At 42.5% G+C, this 19,769-nt stretch overlaps 1 protein-coding gene across 2 annotated transcripts in view; it reads right to left on the bottom strand.

The window, feature by feature from the left end:
* Positions 1–15,864, bottom strand: part of LOC106571446 (mitochondrial peptide methionine sulfoxide reductase) — a 110,459-nt gene extending 94,595 nt beyond the window's left edge. Inside the window, exon 1 of one of the 2 annotated variants that reach the window (XM_014144564.3) lies at positions 15,656–15,864. In XM_014144564.3, coding sequence (XP_014000039.1) covers positions 15,656–15,791 — 136 coding nt within the window. In that variant the 5' untranslated portion in view covers positions 15,792–15,864. The remainder of the gene's footprint in view (positions 1–15,655) is intronic. The other variant, XM_082961821.1, reaches the window with a different exon arrangement.
* Positions 15,865–19,769: the final 3,905 nt, after the last annotated feature.

Genomic DNA, 19,769 nt, shown 5'->3' with positions numbered 1-19,769 from the left:
GGTGGGGGTACCCCACCGGAATCGCCACCGGCTAGGTACAAGGTCGTCAAGGTTCTCATTAGCAGCTTTGAGAATGTCCTTGTATATTGTACTCTCCCATAATATACAAGGAGAGAGTTACCAGCCTCAGAAATCAGCAATTAACTGCACCTCAGAACTACAACTCCGATGTTGCTAAAAAACTGAGCCACGTACAGGACCACTACACACTGGTGTAGCTGAAACTCCTGCAAAGCGGGGGGGGCTACGTGCTCTGGGGGCCCATGCGCCCATCATCTCACACTTATGTCTAAATTGTTTCAATAAATAATTGACAGTAACCTGTCACACCCTGATCTGTTTAACTTGTCTTTGTGCTTGTCTCCACCCCCAACCTGGTGTCTCCCATCTCCCCTCATTATTCCCTGTGTATTTATACTTGCGTTTTCTGTTTGTTGCCAGTTCGTCTTGTCCTGTCAAGTCCTACCAGCGTGTTCCTGTGTTTCCTGTGCTCTAGTTTTTGTTTTTCCCAGTTCTGACCTTTCTACCTGTCCTGATCCTGCCTGCCTTCCTGTACCTGCCTGACTCTGATTTGGATTACGACTCTTTGCCTGCCCCTTGTACTATAATAAACTCTGAGACTCGTACTATCCACCTCCTGTATCTGCATCTGGGTCTTAGCCTGAGCCTTGATAGTAACTCACCTAGTCAGGACTGTCTAATTGTAGTAAAATGAAGCATGTTTCTTTGTGTTGTCTGTCCTCGGATATGGAGAGCTGTGAAAGCCTCTCTGCAGATGAAGAGGTCCCAGTGAATGTTAAAAGAGGTTGCTGGCACATCCTTGTATGGAATGGGTCGTATGTGTACTTGTATACAACAACACAGTTAAAAGTCACACACAATGTAGGCTACAAACGTATTACAACTGTAGCAGGCCAATCCTTCTCCTGGAGGTCTGCTGGGTGTGCAGGCTTCTGTTCCAGCCCAGCACTAACACACCTGATTCAACTTATCAAACCTAATGAGTTGATAATAATGTGTATTATTGCTGGGCTGGAATAGAAGTCTGCTCACCCAGTAGATCAGGGAGTGGAGCCAGGTTGGCCACCTCTGGGATGGACTTTTTTGTTCACCCGAAATTAAGCTTTAGTAATAATAGCCTAATTACTAAAATGGGTAACATTTACAAACGAGATAGCTTATTTGTACATTTTGAAATTAAATGCTGATTCATTGAAGTGGTTATAAAGATGTTTCAAGATTAACTAGTGCCAATGTTCATGAATCACAGATCCCAATTCTGCACTAAAAAAGGCGTGAAGGGGACCTGTGTCTAACTTGTCTGAGTTTTTGTGTTGCTTTCTCAAATGGACATCACCTTTTTGGCCAGTTGTGAGCTCTCCAAACTGGTTTAATTGATTGTCACCGTCTCAGGATATCATCCATGTGAATCCATGTAGCAGCTCATCATAATGCCATGCATCACTAACGCAGCCACAGGCCTACTGTACGATGGCATTAGTTGCCTTATGAGCATGTGCGATGCGTCCCCTTGTCATTGTACATCTGAAGCAGAAAATTGCTAAACTCACACATCATTTACATGTTGTTGAGCTAGCTATATGTTCTCAACTTAACATGATAAAGGTAGATCATGTAAATGAGGCTATCCATAAGCCAGGTTTTCTACATTAATTTTCTGACATATGAAATAGTTTAGTGCAAATCCAACCCTTGTATTCTAGGTACAGTACCGCACATGAAAATAAGGAGCTGACAATTTGTAGGTTAATTAGAAATGTCAAAAAGGAAAGTAATGGGGCATGGGAGCGTTGTAATTCTACCTTGTTCATTTGCTGAGAATGATTTTAGAATACAGAGACAAAATCAGAAGGTATGGAGGAGGATTGCAGAGATTGTGTTATTGGTGGGTGAAGAGAGATTTGCACAACAATGGTTTACAACTCAAAGCCACAATTTCCTTTACGCAAAGTACCCATTCATTTTACCTGTAGGCCAATGTGTTTTACAGGAAGTGAGCTATAATCCTCAATGTCATGACACAGGTATAATGAAAGAGCCATAAGATATGACAATCATTACGTTAAGATACCATAATCCAATTGGTAGCATATCACATGGGAAATGCATGCTTAGTGTTTCATTTACAATGTTATAATGTGTGTTCCTGGTGATTTCTATCCTTTGGTGGGCAAATTTACAATTTAATTTAGTCAACACATTCACAAATGGTGGCATTGATCACAGTTTTGAGGTTTAGATTGAGGTTCATGGCTAGGTAGCAGCAAATCTCTCTTTACCCACCATCAAAACAATCTATGCAATCCTCCTCCATGCCATTGACCTTTTGATTTTGTCTCTGTATTCTAGCAAAGCAACATCATATGGAATTGGAAAACCAGACATAGCAATGATTGCCTATCCTCCATATTTTGGGGGGTTTTCTAGCCCGGGAACTAATGACAGTTTCATGAAGGGAAGATTTTCAAGCAAACATCTGCTCCTCCCCTGATTGGTTAATGGCAGCGGTGGCCAAGTGTAATTTGCATAAAGTAGAGCAGAGCTTAACTTTTTCTACAGCTCCGCTAGTAGGTTTCTCGCCACTCACCTTCCCACAATCCCCTGTGCATTGCTCCGCATGCCCCTGTTGAAAATGAATGGGGGCGGAACTTTGTCTGACGAATTCGTAAGTGGTGTAAACGATACGTAATTAGCCTATTTTTATAATTAGCCTATTTCAATCGGGGCGATGGCAGCCCGCCTCGGCCCCTTTACTTAATTGACTATCAGGTTAAAAAAAGGTAGGTGAATCAGGTCGGACTCAGATGGAGAGTGAGTGCGATGGCCTGCCGGACCAATGGTGGAAGCAGAAGCATTGTGCGATTCTCTTGGTGCGAGTACAGTTGGTGAGAATGAGTGGACGATGGTGAAGAACAGTGGAGTAGAAAGGGCTAAAGTTGGAGAGCGATTGGTTGGAGAGCGATTCACGAGCAAGGATAGTTTTTTGGGTGACCCGTTTGCGGTCTCGAAGATGGCGGTGGACGAATTGGGTAAAGGGGAATCTGTCAGAGTGACCTGGAACAGTTTGATGTTGTTTTCGTGTCTGTCAAAAGCGCAAAATGAGAAAGCTCTGTGGCTCTATAAGATGTCGACAAATGATGTGGAAAGTTATGATTTTCAGAATAGGGCACCGGTTAAAGGTGTCATCTCTGGTGTCTTGTTGGACATAGAGGCTGTGTGGTTTAGGGATAACATTCCAGGAGTGGTAGACGCACGTCGCTTGAATTGAATGATCGGTTTTACTGTCGTTTGATGAAGTGGTTCTCCCGAATTACTTTAAACTTGGGTATGTGAGATGTGCAGTGAGACCATATGTACAGAAACCACTGTAGTGTTACAATTGTAAAAAGTTTGGACATGTGGCAAGTGTTTGTCGAAGGAATAAATATGTCGTAGTTGAAGAGTCAGATGAAGCATGTTGTTGTAATTGTGATGGGAATCACGTTCCTGAGTTCCCAGAATGCCCTGTAAGGATGAAGGAGGTCGCAGTAGCTAGGATCAGGGCTATCCAGCAGGTCTCCCATGTGGAGAAAGTGAAAATAGCTGAAGGACTAAGTAGAGATGAGATGGTAGTGGATGTCCCACAGTCTGCAGTGAATGCCATGCAGGAAAAGGATTCCCACACACTAACAGTGAAGAAGGTGGACTTTGTTGTGTTTATACCGCAAGTGATAAATTGCACTAGTCAAACTATTTTATTTTGGGGGGGGTTTGTTTTTGTTTGAAATTCAGGGAAGCAGTGTGAATTTGGTTAGTGTTTTTTGTAATTAGTATGAATTTTTTCATCCAAAACATATTTGGAAATATTAGGCTTAACATGAGAAAATGACAACTAAATAAAAATAATCATGCATCCATTAAAGCAAAGCTATAGGCTACTGCACCACATCATCTGACAGCCTATCGATAGGTAGCGAAGTAGACGTCGCAATTTCAGAACCATGAACAGCGATCGGTAGTATATACAGTTGAAGTCAGAAGTTTACATACACCTTCGCCAAATACATTTAAACTCAGTTTTTCACAATCACTGACATTTAATCCTAGTAAAAATTCCCTGTCTTACGTCAGTTAGGACCACCACTTTATTTTAAGAATGTGAAATGTCAGAGAGAATGATTTATTTCAGATTTTATTTATTTTATCACATTCCCAGTGGGTCAGAAGTTTACATACACTCAATTGGTATTTGGTAGCATTGCCTTTGAATTGTTTAACTTCAGTCAAATGTTTCGGGTAGCCTTCCACAAGCTTCCCACAATAAGTTGGGTGAATTATGGCCCAATCCTCCTGACAGAGCGGTGTAACTGAGTCAGGTTTGTAGGCCTCCTTGCTCGCACACGCTTTTTCAGTTCTGCCCACACATTTTCTATAGGATTGAGGTCAGGGCTTGGTGATGGCCACTCCAATACCTTGACTTTGTTGTCCTTAAGCCATTTTGCCACAACGTTGGAAGTATGCTTGGGGTCATTGTCCATTTGGAAGACCCTGACTGATGTCTTGAGATGTTGCTTCAATATATCCACATAATTTTCCTTTCCTCATGATGCCATCTATTTTGTGAAGTGCACCAGTCCCTCCTGCAGTCTAGCACCCCCACAACATGATGCTGGCACCCCCGTGCTTCACGGTTGGGATGGTGTTCTTTGGCTTGCAAGCCTCCCCCTTTTTCCTCCAAACATAACAATGGTTATTATGGCCAAACAGTTCTATTTTTGTTTCATCAGACCAGAGGACATTTCTCCAAAAAGTACAATCTTTGTCCCCATGTGCAGTTGCAAACTGTAGTCTGGCTTTTTTATGGCGGTTTTGGAGCAGTGGCTTCTTCCTTGCTGAGCGGCCTTTCAGGTTATGTCGATATAGGACTTGTTTTACTGTGGATATAGATACTTTTGTACCTGTTTCCTCCAGCATCTTCACAAGGTCCTTTGCTGTTGTTCTGAGATTGATTTGCACTTTTTGCACCAATGTACGTTCATCTCTAGGAGACAGAACATGTCTCCTTCCTGAGCGGTATGACGGCTGCGTGGTCCCATGGTGTTTATGCTTGCATACTATTGTTTGTACAGATGAACTTGGTACCTTCAGGCGTTTTGGAAATTGCTCCCAAGAATGAAACAGACTTGTGGAGGTCTACAAAAAAATGTTTGAGGTCTTGGCTGATTTCTTTTGATTTTCCCATGATGTCAAGCAAAGAGGCACTGAGTTTGAAGGTAGGCCTTGAAATACAATCTAGAGGAAAAAGAAACGCACACCTATTTAGGCGAGGTGCTGGCTAGCGGAGTGGAACACTTGACAATAAAGGAGAGCCGCACACTCTAGGAGCTCAGATGCAAAAATGTAATATCCTTGAAATACATCCACAGGTACACCTCCAATTGACTCAAATGATCAGAAGCTTCTAAAGCCAGGACATCATTTTCTGGAATTTTCCAAGCTGTTTAAAGGCACAGTCAACTTACTGTATGTAAACTTCTGACCCACTGGATTTGTGATACAGTGAATTATAAGTGAAATAATCTATCTGTAAACAATTGTTGGAAAAATGACTTGTGTCATGCACAAAGTAGATGTCCTAACAGACTTGTCAAAACTATAGTTTGTTGACAAGAAATTTGTGGAGTGTATGTAAACTTCCGACTTCCACTGTACTTTGTGAGTGGCAGACGCATTCTGGGATTTTTTTAAGGGGGAGGGCAAACTCAGACTTCGAGGAGGTCCAGAGGAACTGTTCTATGCCATTGTCACTACAATACAGAAGTTTCAATACTGTAAAATACAATACACGATATGTAGTTCACTACTCCAACACTGAAGACTGGCTGCGTTACAAGTGTTACCAGTTTGGAGTTTTGAACTAAGAGTTTTGAAAGTTCACCACATACTAATTAAGAACAAATTGTGATTTACAATGATGGCCTGTTGGTGTGTGTGTGTGTGTGTGTGTGTGTGTGTGTGTGTGTGTGTGTGTGTGTGTGTGTGTGTTTCATAGTGATAGCAAGGAGGGCTGCTCTGCTCCTTCATCTCCCAATTATGTGTCAACATCAAAGATGGTCTCTCTCTCCAGCTCCTTACCTAGGTCTATGGGCGGATTGAGCTCACACATAAAAGGACGTTTTTCTTCCCCAGAGGGAGAAACACTGGAAACAAAAACAGTGCAGGACTCAGGACACAATACATCTTTAATTCTGTCAGTTCTTTGCTCAGGTGTTGTGTATTTCTTCCAAAGGGTGGGGAGAGGAGAGCGGAGAGAGGGAGCTCATTCCTTCCTGTGTATCCTAGTTGTAGTGATCCTCTCTGTCTGTGAAGGCCAAATCCAATCTTTTGTATTTTGTGTTATTCTAACCCTCTGAACCTCCTCCCCAGGGGTGTAAACTGACAATCCAAATACATTTAAGAGCAACGCTCCACTATACTAGATTAAAGAAATCAATGAAAGAGAACATTTTGATAAAGCTCGTGTTTAGTCCATAAGCAGAGTACCATGTGCCTTTATCAGTACACGATTAGGGAGGCAAATAGTTCACACTCTCGTGCATTCGGAGACGTGACAATAGTTCAAAAATGTGTATAACAAATATATGCATATTTTGTGACAAAGACCACAACATTCATACTAACAGAAACTACTGTATATCCCCTCTTGTAATGAGATAACCAGTTAAGAGTTATCGCAATACCATTTCAAATGGGGAAATGTAGGTTAGTTACCATAACATGACATGCCCACCTACATACTGTAACATCAGCTTCATCTAACTCCATACCTCAGAATATATGACAGAACACAGGATTTAAGAGCCTGGCTTCCAGCAATAATCTAACTGCTTAATGGAAACCCTTCACAGTCAGCAGCAACAGCAGAACTACAGCAATAGAAGAGGTCTGGGTCACAGGTCAACAGCCATATATTCAACCAGCTTCCGCGCCATTGCATCAAAGCTTCGCTCTGTTCTAAGAGGATACAAAACAGAGTAGTGAGGTTACACAGGAAGCCACCAACCACATGTGTAATGGCAATCCATTATGCAATCAAGAGAAGTTATGCAACGAGGGTAACGAAGGGTTAATCAGCCATCGTGCCACTCCACCAAGCAATGTCACAGAAATGCCTCCACACATGGCAACAGCACAGCATCCGTTGCTATCGGAGCCCTGGAATGAGTGCATGGGCTGAGAAGGGGAGAGAGGTGTGTGTGTTTGTATGAGGGTTTTCACACAGGCCAGCCTAATGGCATCTCACCAACAGTGGGCTAAGCTCACACTGAAACCTCCAGCACTCACTCCCACTAACAACCAGAGTAGATGTCAGGTACGTTATGCAAAATAACTATCATGAGCGAGCGAGAGAGAGACAGACAGAATGAGGAGAGACAGAGAGAGAGGGGTATAGAGATAGAGAGGGATAAAGGAGTAAAATAGAGACAGAATGAGGAGAGAGAGAGAGGGGGAGAGAGATGGAGAGGGATAAAGGAGAAAAATAGAGACAGAATGAGGAGAGAGAGGATTTGAGAGAGAGGGGGGGGAGAGAGATGGAGAGGGATAAAGGAGAAAAATAGAGACAGAATGAGGAGAGAGAGGATTTGAGAGAGAGAGGGGGAGAGAGAAAAGCCACTGAGCTATAATGGGAGAGCTAAACAATATCACATTGTGTTGAGGTGTGAGGACAGTTATATGACAAATTAGCCAAAAGATCATTAGCCAGATGATCCTCTTAATGATAATCAGGGGGGTCCGATTATCCTACTATTTTGGGGTCCTGTGTGGCTCAGTTGGTAGAGCATGGCGCTTGCAACACAAAGATTGTGGGTTCGATACCCACAGGGGACCATTTATGCACTCACTACTGTAAATTGCTCTGGATAAGAGTCTGCTGAATGACTCAAACGTAATTAAACAAATCATAAGGACCAGGAAGTGGTGCTGATTTGCTTGATTTGTTCTTTACCCAACCAGATGGTCTCTTGGGAAAAGATGCTGAGCTCAGTTGGTAGAGCATGGCACTTGCAACACCAAGGTTGTGGGTTTGATTCCAACGGGGGGACCAGTACGAGAGCAAAAAAAGGTATGAAAATGTATGTACTCATTACTGTAAGTCGCTCTGGATAAGAGCATCGGCTACATGACTAAAATGCTAATGTAGAAAAAATTGAAACCTCCAGCAATACAATTTCATTTCAGATCAGTTTCCTTAGCTGGCTGTGGTTCAGCCAATTAATATAGGGCAAATATGATAAGTAATAGCCATATTTCTGTGTAATCCCGCTCAGTAATGAGATGAGCCAGGTCACAGAAATATTTCTCACCGTAACACACTAATGAATACAGAGCTGTGGCCCTCAGAATATCCTTCCTCCAATTTGTTTTTAAGAGACTTTTTAAAGATTTATGAGAATCGTAGAACATCATTAGCATTATCATGACATAATTAATCTGATTAATAACCCCCACCTGGTGGGTTTGAGGTTAATGAATGAATCTTTAATTTGTTACATCTAATCTTCCATTTAATTAAAGTTGTGTGCCTAGGGCTAATATAACGATCCTTGATTACCATCAACTGTTTTCAGATCGGGGTAGTCATAGCGTGACAAGCTAATGAATTGTCCTCCTATAACACTTCCACCTCGGTTTCAGATACATGGGGTAGGCAACCAGACTCACTAAATTATTCATAGATTTACTCTTTTTTGCTTGGTGTTAAGCGATGACAACATGTCTACTTTGTAGGAGTGTAGACACAGACAGTCACTTTAACTCCAATCCAGCCACACAGAAAATGTAGAGAAATTGGTCCCAGGTGGGTTTGACCCAACATGCGACCGGTACACCACAACAGTGTGTGGTTTGCCATTAAGAGCAGAAGAAGTCACAGTTTGGAATCATAAAACTGGGTTTCTAAGCATTTAAACAACTGGATCTAGACTGAAAGACAAGATAACATTAACTAAGAGACATCTTAAACTGAGTTTATACTCAGTGGATGGTAAACTGTGGTTGAGAGAGATAAACCTCAGTGAATGACAGGTAATCTAAGTTCTCTGAGGTGCAAGCGGTGCCAATTTTGTCTGTGGGGTTATCAGTGTCAGTGAAAACAAGGGACACTTATGGTGAAATCCCATGCATGTCACCAGAGTCTACGCTGGCATTAGCCAGGATCATTACTCAGCATGTGACAAATTAAGACATATCTTGGCACAACAGAGGCCGATAAGCCTTTAAAACTCACTTAACAGGCATGATAAACCCTGCAATATTGCTCACAGGCAACCCGAGTACTCATTCTCTGTCACTGGAGGCCCTGGGTTGAAGATTTGTGCTGTGTTTGCCGGGGAAGTTTCTCTGGATTAAAGTCGAAGGGCAGAGAGAGAGAGAGAGAGAGAGAGAGAGAGAGAGAGAGAGAGGGGCTTTGTGAATAATTCATGGACAGGCGAAGTCAGCCATGCATGCATGGGTGGACTTGGGTAAAGCCAACCTTGGAGAAATCGGAGAGCTTCCTCCTCCACTACGCCATTGCCCTCCACATGAGTGGGCACTGGAGGCCAGAGCAGAGCTTCAGTCCAACCATGACCATCAGACGCAGTCACTCACAAACCCAACAATCAGTCCCGCTATCTGGAGACTTCAGGTTCTTCTAAGAAGTCAAACTTTTCTCAAGTTCACTGCCCTTCTTCGGTTACTTGTGTTGACACTTTCAGAACGGTCGAGACTTGAGACAGGACAGAATCATGTAGCTATTGTCTTACATTCTCTTTAAAACGGGAAGCGTTAAATAGAAAAGTAGTCATAACTCTGCTAAGCAGGGGGAGTAGCTAGCTAGCCAAGCTAAAAGCCAATGCCAAATGCTAGTAGTGCTTGTAGACAAGGCCCCAAAGTTCAGGCCTAACTTCCTACCCTAAACCTCCTATAAAAGACTGACGTCATGTTTCAGGTTACTTGGGTACAAAAGGCAGAACCTCGGGAGCAGAGAGCCGTGTGTAAATGCATCAGCAGGTCTACGTCTTCCCCTCCCATCCCTCCTCATACTCTCAGAGCTGGAGACTGAGGCCCTCACCCCTGCATGAACATGGACTTCTGATCAGGAGGAGAGAACAGCAGCACTCCAACACCAAACAGAATTTCCTTCAACCTTTAGTTCCAACCCCATTTACAGAATCGAAATCTAAAAGGACAATTAGGGACTTCTTAATCACCATTATCTTGATTCTGTGATACTAGAATTTGGATAATTGTGATTCATTAATGCGTCATCAGTACAGTAATAGCCACAGCTAAATGAGCTGGCCATTCATTTTCATTAACTTGAATGAAAATGGACTATAAAAACACAACACTGCTGCCTGCTTTATGTTGTCCATAATTTGTAGCTAAATAGAAGTACAAGTAATGATGAAATCACCTCCAACACGACAGAGAGAGGCAAAATATGATGTTTCCACAACAAATGTTCATAATTATGAGAGCCATCACAGTACACCTGCTGACTCCACCTGCTATCAGCGCAAACACATCTGGCAGAGTGTAATTTGCCTTGGCAGCGATTCAATATAAACCTTGAGGGGAACATTTCTTACTTTTCTATTAGCCTTTCCCTGCAGTTATTAATCAAGTGCCAGACACAAATCAGAAACCATCATGCACAGCGCTTCCTAAGGATGACCGAGGGGGAGATGGCACTGCTGTGCCTGTGACAGACAACGGGAGGGGGGATATCAGCCACACGGTGGAGATGAGAAAAGACGCTGGTTCTGGGGGATTCGGAGACTGGGAGACCACTCTCTCTGCAGGGGCTGTGGCCAGTATGAAAATCAGCAGCGAGGACGTTGATCGTGGGAAAGCGGTAGAATGGTAGGCACACCGGGTCCTCTGGGGAGGGATGGATGATCCTTCAGGAGACGTTTTAAGTCATCCCTGACAATCCCCAGCCTCCGTTAAGTGCCTTCCTTTTTCATATAGCAGGAAAACAGTGCTAGACTTCTGAAGTGTCCCGGGGACAACAACACAGCTGGTAAGTAAGGAACACCTATGGTTTCTTTATGGTCTAACGGGAGAGGAAGTAGACGTCTTAATCTGTTGAAAACAGATATAACATATAACTTACCTTACACAGTACCACACTCTCATTGTGAAGCTGAGAATGGATTGTATTGAAGAAACCTTACATATTAGAAGAAAACCAGTCAGGCCTGTAGAACTCTCTTTCAACTGAGAGTAGGCAGCTTGGAGAAACTGCACTACTAGTCCAGTGCCTCACACAGACTACTGTAGATCCACTGGCCTCTGATCTCAAATCCAAATGTTGGAGAATCTCAGTCCTTTGCAGGCGAGATATCTTCAAATGTTCTTCAGTGCGTCCAACTGCGAGACACAACGGAACTCTAAAGCTTGGTCAAAGAGCACTTGGCCTGAGTAACCAGTTGCTGTTGTTTCGCTGTAAACCCCTCTCACAAAGAGGACAACTTAGTGACAACAGAGGCAGTTAGGGAGGGGATCCAACGTATTTTTGTGGCCAGTTATCTCCATTCTGACCCCAGTGGTGCATTGAAGTCAGTGATTTTTACGATCACAAAACTTTGGAAGGTGAAATCTACTCCCAGTGATGTACGGATGGCGACTTAAGGTTTGATCTATGGAAAGGCAAAAAACTTTTTTCTTGACAGTTGCTTGGCCACAACAGTTCTGGCAGTCCTTCATGGATAAAATCCAGGTCCACTTTTGAGAGTCCTTTTGTGTTCAAAACATAGCCAGAAAAGACAGATGCGGCGGCTTCATTCGCTTAGAAATTACAAAGAAAGATTGAGTTGAAATGACATGGTCATCTCTTGGCTCAAGTAACCTCCTCCAGTCACGAAAATAAGCATTGTGTAGCTCTGCTGGAATTAGAACATATTTTTGGTGACTATGCTTGTGCCCCATTCACCCTCGGCGTCCTCAAATTTTTCAAAGTAGTTTTCTCGACTTGTTTTCTTGTTTGGTTTAGTTTTTTCGCGTTGAAGCAGAGTTCCTACACCCTGGGTATTTTTGATTTCCTTAGCGCAAAGCTGAGCAAACAGACAAAGGGAGCTGCGATAGAACCCTGCCAAGTCTTGCCTGGCTTTTTTCTCTTCCCTTCCTCTCCCTCTCCCTCTCAACATGGCAACCTTCCCGAGATGCCTTGGCGGGGTTCCAACATGTCTGTCTGAGTACCCCCCACACACCCACCCTCCCCCCAAAATAAAACCGTTGATTTGGGCAAATTGATCAAAACGAATCTCAGATTAATTTCTGAGCTACGCCACTCGACCACTTCCTTCATCTCTGGCATCTTCCCTCTCCCGCCCCCCACCCAGATGCACACAGACACGTGTGGTACTTGGAATCCTTGCCAGCCAATACCTCCCAATGCCTACACACACACCCCCTTAACCTCTCCATACCCCCACCACAGCCCATTCCCCTCTCCCCTCTCCTTCCCACCCTCACCCAAGCAAGTCACGCAGGGAGTTCCTCCATGTCTCTCTCGATGAGACTCCCCAAAAATATCTCTGGGATGTCTTTACAAGACCTGAAGCAGCTTCGCTTTTTCAATGCCGGGGTAGTCTATTCACCATGTGCCAAGGCACAGCATCTCCCGCCATTCTGAGGGGGCACCTCAGTGCCCACATCGCTGGTGCCAACTCACCACTGCCTGCCTCCATGTTCACACCATCCAGTAGCACATAGCCACAATCCCCATCCCACGCAACAGCCTAGCATGGTGGAATTTGGACTGGCAGATGCAGGAGTGATCCTATAGGGAATAAATAAGACGCACAGCAAAACAGAGGCTGTTGATTGGCTGTCAATTTCTCTTAAAGCCATTTTGCTACTTTATTAATTCCTGGCTTTCCCCGACAGTTTGGGATATTATATTGAAATGGATTTTAAACCATGTAGCTCGTAGACTACAATAAATGTTTACATAAGGTAAAATCCCTTGTAAGATCTCCTTATATCCATTAACTGACTAGAGGTGATGCAGCAGGTTTTTTATTTAGTGAGGTGGAGGGAATATATATGTGCTGACTTACACTTTGCAACAATGCAACTGATTATTCCTGATTATGAAAGAAAACTGAAAACACAATCTACAACAAACAGTCCAAGTCCATCAGTATCCCTATCTATTCTAGAAGAGGACTGTGGATGGATAGTACAGCATACACCTTACACAATCACATCATTTGGAATGACCACATAAATCAGGATTGACCCCTATTCTCTTTCACTGGAAGCTGCTCTACACAGAACTAGAGCCATCTGTGATCTGCAAAATATAAAATAGGCAGTCACATGCCTGTCAGCATCTACTGGGATTTGGATGAATTTCACCATGTCCATAAGTAAATAACCATTTCAATGTCCATAAAATGCATAACAGATACCATGGCTACTCTCTTATCCAGGACATCATAATCCTGCAGGGCAATAAATGAATCCACTTCATTCTGTCTCTGACCCTTCATTCCTCTTTCCTCACTGTTCCAACGCCCCGTCATGTGTGACCTTCAGCGGGCTAGCAGCAACATCAGGATGCCTTAACAGAGCGAGCAGAGCCACGTGCAGTGGTGTGGTGCCTGTCTGTGTAGCTGTGCGTGCGTCTCCTGGCAACCTGCCAGCCCCGTGGTGCAGTGATGTTGCCATAGGGCTGGGGAGGAGGCCAGGGCAGTATGGGGCTGGTAATCAGACCACTGCAGTCCTGCAGGGTGGATCCCTTCCCTGCACGGTCACGCTTCATGCCATTGCACACAGTTCCCATGTGAGCCGCATCTCAAGCAGCCTTCAGCTGCTCCCGCCAGGCCTTTTACTTGCCCTCTCTCTTACACACACACACACACACACACACACACACACACACACACACACACACACACACACACACACACACACACACACACACACACACACACACACACACACACACACACACACACACACACACACACACACACACACACACACACACACACACACACACACACACACATATTTGGGGCAATTCTGAAGAAAAGTGAAATGCAGTTTACGATTTGACAGTATAACTAGGTGTTGTGTTAGACATCCACTCAGATGGGGCCTGTTCTGAGAAAACCGTAGGACCCCAGACAATTACTGTTATGATTTTCCCATCCTATGGTGACAGGAACCAAGCAACACAAGGTACTGCAATTGTTTTTTCTCTCTTGCCTTTTCCTTGCGATCGATGTTTGATGTCATGCAGCGAGCTCCTAGTGCTCTCTCTCTTTGCCTACAGTGCAAAAGCTAGTAGGCTACATGTTTTCATTCTCATCACTGCAGACCGCACCCCTCTACCCTTCAAATGTTATGTAACTCAACTTGTGTCAGCCATTCCCTCTCAAACTGAAAGTTTTTCCTTTTTCCATCCTCTGAGAGTCAGACAGGAAATACAATTAATCTTTAATGTAAATGGAGTGTTGGAGATAGCATCTTTCTTTAGACATAATTTTTTATTTATGTAACCTTTATTTAGCTAAGTCAGTTAAGAACAAATTCTTATTTACAATGACGGCCTAACCTGACCAAACCCGGGCCAAATGTGCACCGCCCTATGGGACTCCCAATCACGGCCGGATGTGATACAACCTGGATTCTAACCAGGAACTGTAGTGACACCTCTTGCACTGAGATACAGTGCCTTAGACCGCTGCGCCATTCGGGAGCCCCTGAAAACATTATGTTTTGCACCACTGACTTTAAACTAGCAAAAATTCCCCCAAGCGAGTCAAGTTCTTGCCAGTAGGATAGAATGCATATTCAATCACTTTAAGCTCAGTGAGATCCAATAGAAATATCCTTGGTATAAGGCCTACATAATTGCAGGATTAACAGTAACATGCATTATAATTTTCCAGCCTTTATTATTATTATTATTATTATTTTTTTATTTTATTTATTTTTTTAAGAAATTATTAGCTTTGGAACAGGTTGCCTTAATCAGAGGTGTGTGTGTGTGTGTGTGTGTGTGTGTGTGTGTGTGTGTGTGTGTGTGTGTGTGTGTGTGTGTGTGTGTGTGTGTGTGTGTGTGTGTGTGTGTGTGTGTGTGTGTGCGTGTGTGTGTGAACTGTGCAGAGAAAGGGAGAAATAGAGAGAGACTAGTCTACATTAGGGTCGTCCCTACCCTAAACCCGAACCTTAACCATTTGAAATGTCAACTTCAATAGGGTAGGAACGTCCCAAGGAACCCGGATTGCACGGACCTTTCTTCATCCGTTTAATAGCAGCGAGAAGTGAATATACGCATGCGCAATATGGAGGTTTCAGTGACAAAACAAAGCTTCTGCAGCGCTTTAAAGTCATAGCAGGGCAGAAGTGTAGTCAATTCGTGCAACACAGACGTATGTCGGCTACACAGTCGTACGACAAGTGCTTGTTGACATAAATATCAACTGTACACGCTTTGTGTTTTCAATGTTTACATAATTAGGCCAACTTCGGGTGTTTTGCTAAGCAACTAGGTATGTAGGCTAGCTACTATAGGCTAGCTACTATAGGCTATAGCTACCGAGCCTAGGACAACATGCGACACAGACGACACACACAGGGAAAGTCATCCTACCTGATACTTTTAAACTTTCACTTCTCCCGGGTAGAGCGGTCTCTGGAGTCGGCATCTGTGTTTTGGAAGAGATATCTCCCATTCTACTGTGGGTAAAATGACGCCAAATCAAACGGAGTCGAGTCGTTACGACCATTGAGCTCAGCGGTAGCAGTCGTGCGGACACAAACTAGCCGAGCCTTCTTACTTCCCTACATAACAACTTGTGTAACGCACCAGTTTTCATGTTTATTGTCTACAATTGGCTGAGCACAGCCTATTATCAAACCTGCACAAAATTATATATTTCATTTAGCTATAGGCCTAAGTAATTAAAGCAAATGTAATAATGAATAAATGTAGTTTGCATTAAAAAAAATATTGGGCTATAGGCTGAAAGACCTATGAATGCCAAAACCTTCACCTATATGAAATGTTGAGGTAAATGATTCCATTATCAGGATATAATTAAGCAATAAGGCACGACGAGGTGTGGTATATGGCCAATATACCACGGCTATCCAGGAGTGCCTGGATACAGCCCTTAGCCGTGGTATATTGGCCATATACCACAAACCACTGAGGTGCCCTATTGCTATTATGAACTGGTTACCAACGTAATTAGAGCAGTAAAAATACATGTTTTCTCATACCAGTGGTATATGGTCTGATATACCACGGCTGTCAGCCAATCAGCATTCAGGGCTCGAACCACCCAGTTTATAATGGAAACAATCATTTGTGTAGCCAATCATGTTTCAGCCTCTTTAGATTGTAACGTTAGTAAAACAACGCATTGTAACCATATTTTGAGACACAAGTCAGGTTCTGGTAGTCTCGTTGAACTAGAATAACGAAATGCATGACCTGACAAAATATAGCCATTCAAAAAATATATATACATTTGCCCTCCTTTTCTTTTAAACATTCTGTTATTTTCTTAATCAGGCTTTGACTATTTTGTCATGGTCCATTTTATGAAATAAGCATGTTGCCAGAGTTGAACCATTGCATTTTTTATAGCTTGTTGCATTATTAAATAGTTTTTAAATAGTTATTGTTAATAAATAAAGAATGGAATACATTGGGGAAAATGTCCTATCTGTTCATTTCTCAGGCTACATTTGCTGATAAAAAATAAGTCTGTCAAGTTATTAACAAAGTTACTCAAATGAATATGAAAGAGGTTTACGCAAGTTTGAATTAAAAAGGATTTGCCTCTTCAAGTGTGGAGAAACGCGAATCTAGTTTTTGGTTCAAGGCCCTTGCACACAGCGCTGTTCCGAGGGGCTTTGGGTACCATGCCTGAGCGGGCAACTAACATTGCCATTTAAAAAGATTTGTGTAAACTCGTTTTCAGCAGATAAATGTGCAATAATCTGGAGTTAAAGCAAACAGCTGTGAATGAGTTTAGATCATGTATAAACTTCAATTGTATTTGGAATTTATTGTTGGCCTTTTTCGAAAATCTGCATTTTTTTGGACACGATTTCTCTGCAACAGACTCGAATGTTATAGGCATAGAGATACACGTCAAATAAATCAAATTGTATTGGTCGCATACACATTCTTATCAGATGTTATTGCGGGTGTAGAGAAATGATTGTGTTCCTAGCTCCAACAGCGCAGTAATATCTAACAATACACACGAATATAAAATGTAAAATAATGGAATTAAGAAATATAGAAATATTAGGTCGAGCAATGTCGGAGTCCGGAGTGTATATATATATACATACATACATACATACATACATACATACATACATACATACATACATACATACATACATACATACATACATACATACAAAACACACACACCACACACACACACACACACACACACACACATATATATATATATATATATATATATATATATATATATATATATATATATATATATATATATATATGTGTGTGTGTGTGTTTATATATATATATATATATATATATATATATGTGTGTGTGTGTGTGTGTGTGTTTTGTGTGTGTGTGTTTATATATATATATATATATATATATATATATATATATATATATATATATAATATATATATATATATATATATATATATATGCGTGTGTGTGTATGTATGTACCGCAATAGTTAAATAGGATAGGCCTTGACTAGAATACAGTATATACATATGAAGTGGATAAAACTGTATGTAAACATTAAAGTGGCCATTGTTTAAAGTGGCCATTGTTCCCTTATGACTATGTAGATAGGGCAGCAACCGCTAAGGTGCAGGTAGAGTAACCCGGTGGTAGCTGTCTACTGACAGTGATTACAGTTCAGGGCAGGGTACTGGGCGGAGGCCGGCTAGTGGTGACTATTTAACAGTCTGATGGCCTTGAGATAGAAGCTGTTTTTCAGTCTCTCGGTCCCAGCTTTGATGCACCTGTACTGACCTCTCCTTCTGGATGGTAGCAGGGTTAGCAAGCCGTGGCTCGGGTGGCTGAGGTCCTTGATGACGTGGCCTAGTTAATGGGAGACTGGTGTGTTGTTAATTCCTTTAGGCCTAAATCTATTGTCCGATACACTCAGGCAAATTATCTAATGTGGAAATCCCCAAATAATACATAATAAAAAATGGTATTAAAACATACATAAGTTTTATCCAACACAATCACGTGAGAACAATTTGTTTACGGAAGTCATATAGTTGGTTATAGATACTTGGGTTTGATAAAAGGATTGGCTGGAGACTGATCGATGTTGATGCACGAGCTGAGACCACTGTCTTTCATTTGTGAAATCAATTAACTTTTATGGCTGCATAGGCCCTATAAAACTGAACAGCAATGCGTCACGTTCACAGTGCGTCGCCTATTGTCCATAACGTTTGAGACTTGATGATAAAATAGATGGGAAAGGCTGTGTTTTGTGGTCATCCATTCAACACCAATATACTACACATTCTAGATGTACACTGTGGTCACCTGCAGCCTGCAAGCCTACATTAACGCCACTGCACCCTTTCACTGCAGGGCTCGCTGGATTCGTTGGCTTCTTTGCCGCATAGAAGGCCTCTAAATCAGATAGGCTTTATTCATTACTGTGTAATATAGGTCAGCATAAAGGGGTGGATTGCAGAGCTTGGCTTACCATACAAGCCATCTGGAGTTCACTGCGCGTCGAATTTGCTCACGGGAGGCACGCGTCCGGCAGCTCCGCAGATGACACTGCGTTTTACTGCGGCACGAGAGGGGGATAAGGGGACCTCAACCAAATCCATGCATACGAACGGGTGTTCACTTTGCACAATAGAAAAGGTATGGGGTTATGGTGCAGCTATAGGTCTGGGGTTATAGTGCAGCTATAGACTACATACAACGTTGCCTTTGTTCTGCAGTACTACCATATTTTACGCAAGATGTAGACTGCGCCACCGATGTAGTCCTATCCAAGGCCTATTACAGAAATTATTGAAAATAGTTGAACATTTAACATTGCAATTTCCATTACTTGTACCATAAGAATTATCCACTCATATAAGCCTAATTATCCAGACATAAATCATATTCCAGGCCTTATATGATGCTATTTTTAGCGTGCACGATTAATTAACTTTTTTCATATTGGATCTCTGTGTAATTTAATTCAGGGTTCGAATGAATAACCAAATAATCACAATAAATCAATGGGCTTCATATGGGACAGGACGGGACGGGGACAGGACAGGTGGGGGTTGGGGGAGAGAACGCACAGATGACAGGCCATATGGAGACGGCCCGTTTGGGGTAAGAATATTTTAATTCCCAATACTTCATGAAGGTTTCTCGCCATGTTTGCAAAATATTTACGATTGGCCGAGTATGAAAATACAGCAGTGTAGGCTATATGGACACAGCTCTTGAGAATTATCAATAATTAATTATGCGCAGGCACGTGCAGTTTGATAATTGTGCATTCCACATGAGCAGGGATATAGTGAAGAGGCATGGTGTCTCCATTTTTCCAGATGCCTATAAAAAGGTGCCTATAGCCTTCTTTCGCCACATCAGCCTATACGGCATAGCTATAATATTAGGCCCCTATATATTTATATTGTGCTAATTGAAAATGTAGCCTAATAAAATGCATCAGACATTCACATATTTGTTTTCACACGTCGATAGTAGGCCT

Source organism: Salmo salar, chromosome 15 (genome assembly GCF_965601325.2).
Source record: "Salmo salar chromosome 15, fSalSal1, whole genome shotgun sequence".
Taxonomy (NCBI): domain Eukaryota; kingdom Metazoa; phylum Chordata; class Actinopteri; order Salmoniformes; family Salmonidae; genus Salmo; species Salmo salar.
Note: the sequence above shows the minus strand (reverse complement) of the source record. Positions and strands in the feature narration are given on the sequence as shown.